At 41.5% G+C, this 3,555-nt stretch overlaps 1 protein-coding gene across 1 annotated transcript; it reads left to right on the forward strand.

Moving 5' to 3' along the window:
• Positions 1 to 1,597: 1,597 nt before the first annotated feature.
• LOC142396993 (zinc finger BED domain-containing protein 5-like) lies at positions 1,598 to 3,259 on the forward strand. Its single transcript, XM_075480323.1, has one exon. It carries the CDS (start codon positions 1,598 to 1,600, stop codon positions 3,257 to 3,259), a length of 1,662 nt encoding a protein of 553 aa, XP_075336438.1.
• The last annotated feature ends 296 nt before the right edge of the window (positions 3,260 to 3,555 follow it).

Here is a 3,555-nt window from a genome sequence, read left to right on the forward strand (position 1 = left end):
AATAGATATATATATACACAACACAGCGTCGTATTTAAATTCACAAGGCACCTACAACATTTGCTGCGATTTCACTGTGAATAATTTTTTTTTCCCCCATTGGTCAATACTGTGCAAAAATGCTTCTTTGCAGACATGCTCAGCTTCACACATTTTGTCGAATTGACCATTGGGCTGCTCAAATCACGGCCTGATCTTTTGGCAAGTGCCTCTGACGTTTAGTCCTCTTTGCTATTCTTTGAGGCGTCACAGCTGTGGTCATGGGGCAAGGATAAAGGCTCTGCTTTAACTTCATAGTTTTCTAACCCTGGGGTCAGTGGCATGTTAAATGCATCAACACCTGAGGCTTCTTACACATCAGACTGCTAATCTATTGAAATGATTTCCAGTTAAAGCTGAAAAAAATTGAAAGCATTCCCCTTTACGATGCTTTCCCAGTTGGTTGGTGCAGTCGTAAACATTATACAGAGCAGAGTTTATATAAAGCTGCCAGTAACTCAAGGTTGAGGTGCAAATTAAAAAGCTATTAGGTAAATATATTCGTAATAGCACGAGTTTTCTTCACAAACTCAAGGTACATCAAGTTCTGACTGGAGTAGGCAGGTCAAAATATTTCTGATGTATCCAGTATTTATTCAGCGTTTCACTCACCAACAGTGGATGTTGTACTAAAACACGCGGAATGTTCTCTGTGAATGCACAGCTATGTTTTTTTAAATCAAATATAAAATCAAATTTAATAATTGTTTGAAAGCTGTCAACCAAAGGATACTCACAGAATGTCTACTGTGAATTGTTGAGTTGATACCAGTCCAGATTATGTTTTCCTGAAAACTCACCGGCAAAGAGAATCAGTTATGAATCCATCTAAAATGACCTTGTAGCCTCGCGGCAGGAACTGATGTTTTAAACATCTAAACCCTAACTGACATCAACCAGCTTTATGTGAAGTTCTCTCACACACTGTTCATACAACCATTTGTGCAACTCTTTGCTATATACAGGCTCCAGCCTAGCAAATATATAGCATCTTCTGAACATTCACTTGAATTATTTAATGTTCACATTTTTAATCAAATCATTAAATTGCGACAAATAAGGATTTTTACTGAAGTAAATTACTCTGGTAACGACAAGAAAAAGGATTTTCTTTTAAAGTGGATGTATTAAAAAAAAATAAAAAATTTTACTTTTTGGGTCTCTTTAGACCAGAGGTTCCCAAACTGTGAGGCGCGCCTCCCCTGGGGAGCGCCAAATGATTTGAGGGGGGGCGCGGAAGGTTGATTTTTTTTTTTTTTTTTTTTTTTTTTTTAACAAAAAAAAAAAAAAAGGAAACAAGTTGATTTCATTTTAGAACTATCTATATTTTTTATTTTGTTTTATGCAATTGTCAACATTATAAAATATAAATAAATTATAGAAGAGATGTAGGCAATTCTAAATATTTTGCATGAGAATGTATTGTGCCAAACTTCATAACGTAACCTAGCAACAGTGCTGTCACTCGAGCTAGCAGCGAGCTAGTTACCGTTAATTTCTATCGACCGGTACTATCGATACATAGTTTCTCACAGTTTCTGAACGGCACGAGCCCAATATGGGTAGTAAAGCCAAACGGCAAAAATACGATGATATTTATATCAATTTGGGGTTTACTTCAACAGGACCAACTAATTATCCTCAACCCCAGTGTGTAATTTGCAAAGAGGTGCTTGCTAACGACAGCCTGCGGCCGGCTAAGCTACGCAGGCACTTGACAACTAAGCACCGCGAGTTAGTTGAAAAACCTCCAGAGTTCTTCAAAAGAAAACTTCAAATGCTACAAGGAGAAAAGAGAATGATTCTGGATTTTAGCGCAACGAATTCCAAGGCCACTGAAGCATCTTATCGGGGGGCACTGCGCATTGCCAAAGCAGGGAAGCCACACAGCATAGGAGAGACATTTGCTTTGCCATTCGCCAAAGAAATGTGTGCCATAATGATCGGAGAGGCAGCTGTGGCTAAATTGCACCCAATACCGCTGTCGGACAACACTGTTGCCCCACGGATCTCTGACATGGCGTTGGACGTTAAGGACCAAGTGATTGATGCTATCAAGGAGAGTAAAGTTTTTGCACTTCAGATTGACGAATCCACTGATGTGGCCAGCTGTGCACAAGTGCTTGTATATGTGCGCTACAGAGAATGCCTGGATGTTAAAGAGGAGTTTTTATTCTGCCGTCCCCTACCTGCCCGTGCGACTGGTGAGGAAATGTTCACTATTATGAACGATTTCATGAGAGAGAATGACATTGACTGGACACGCTGCTGTGGCATATGCAGTGATGGGGCGAGAGCTATGACCGGCCATCAGAGTGGCCTCATAACCAGAATACAGCAAGTGGCACCAGCCGCTGTTTGGAGTCACTGCATCATACATCGACAGGCCCTGGCAGCCAAGAAGATGCCGGAACAGCTACGCACGGTCCTGAACGAAGCTGTCCTAATAGTCAACTTCATCAAAGCCCGTGCGCTGAACAGCCGTCTGTTCAGCATCATGTGCGAGGAAATGGGCGCTCATTACAGAGGGCTGCTTCTACACACCGAAGTCAGTTGGTTATCTCGGGGAAAAGTCCTAACTCGCCTTTGTGAACTGTGCGAGGAAATACTGCTTTTCCTCGCAGATGCCAAGTCCTCACTGCTGCAGCACATGGAAGATATGAACTGGGTGGCTAAACTGGCCTACCTCGCTGACATCTTCGACCGCATGAACATGCTTAATGCATCTCTGCAGGGAAAGGAGTGCAATGTGTATGTTGCAAACGAACGTGTTACTGCTTTCAGGAATAAGCTGGATTTGTGGGCTACATGTGTGGACCAGGGGTCTTTGGAGATGTTTTCTACCTTAGAAGATGTCATGACGCGCGCAGATCTGCCTTTAGACACCATACTGCCTGTCATTTCAGAACACCTCCGAGGGATGTGCAGGCAGTTTGGTGAATACTTCACCGAAGACACGGTGAAGCACGAGTGGATTCGAAATCCATTCTTGTTCAACCCAACACCAAGTGACGGACTGTCCATACACGAGAAGGAAGCTCTGACTGATCTGACCGCTGACCGGGAGCTGCAGCAGAAGATTACGCGCGTATCCATCGGAAGCTTCTGGGCCCAGTTGTTCAAAAAATTTAATCTGGATCAAAATGATCCGGATTTGGAAATCCCATGTTTTGCTATCCAGGATCACCTGATCCAGATTACTTTTATGCCAGTTTTTTAAAGAAACTTTGGATCACTGTGATCCGATCCAAATACCGAATTTCAGAATTACCAAATCTTGGTTAACAGAAGTTTAAAATAGACTCAATAGTGTACCCTACTGGCTTAGCAAAGAACAACAGGTACACCTAAAATACAGGTGGCCACAAACAGCCATTGTTTGTTTTAATGTGAAGAAACAGAACAATTATAATAAACTGAAACATTTACATTGCTTATTTTCTTATGATAAGTAAACAAAAAAACAGCACTGTCCAATATTAAAAAAATATTAAGATTGTTTACAGGACAGAGACC

The sequence above is a fragment of the Odontesthes bonariensis genome, chromosome 12 (genome assembly GCF_027942865.1).
Source record: "Odontesthes bonariensis isolate fOdoBon6 chromosome 12, fOdoBon6.hap1, whole genome shotgun sequence".
NCBI lineage: Eukaryota > Metazoa > Chordata > Actinopteri > Atheriniformes > Atherinopsidae > Odontesthes > Odontesthes bonariensis.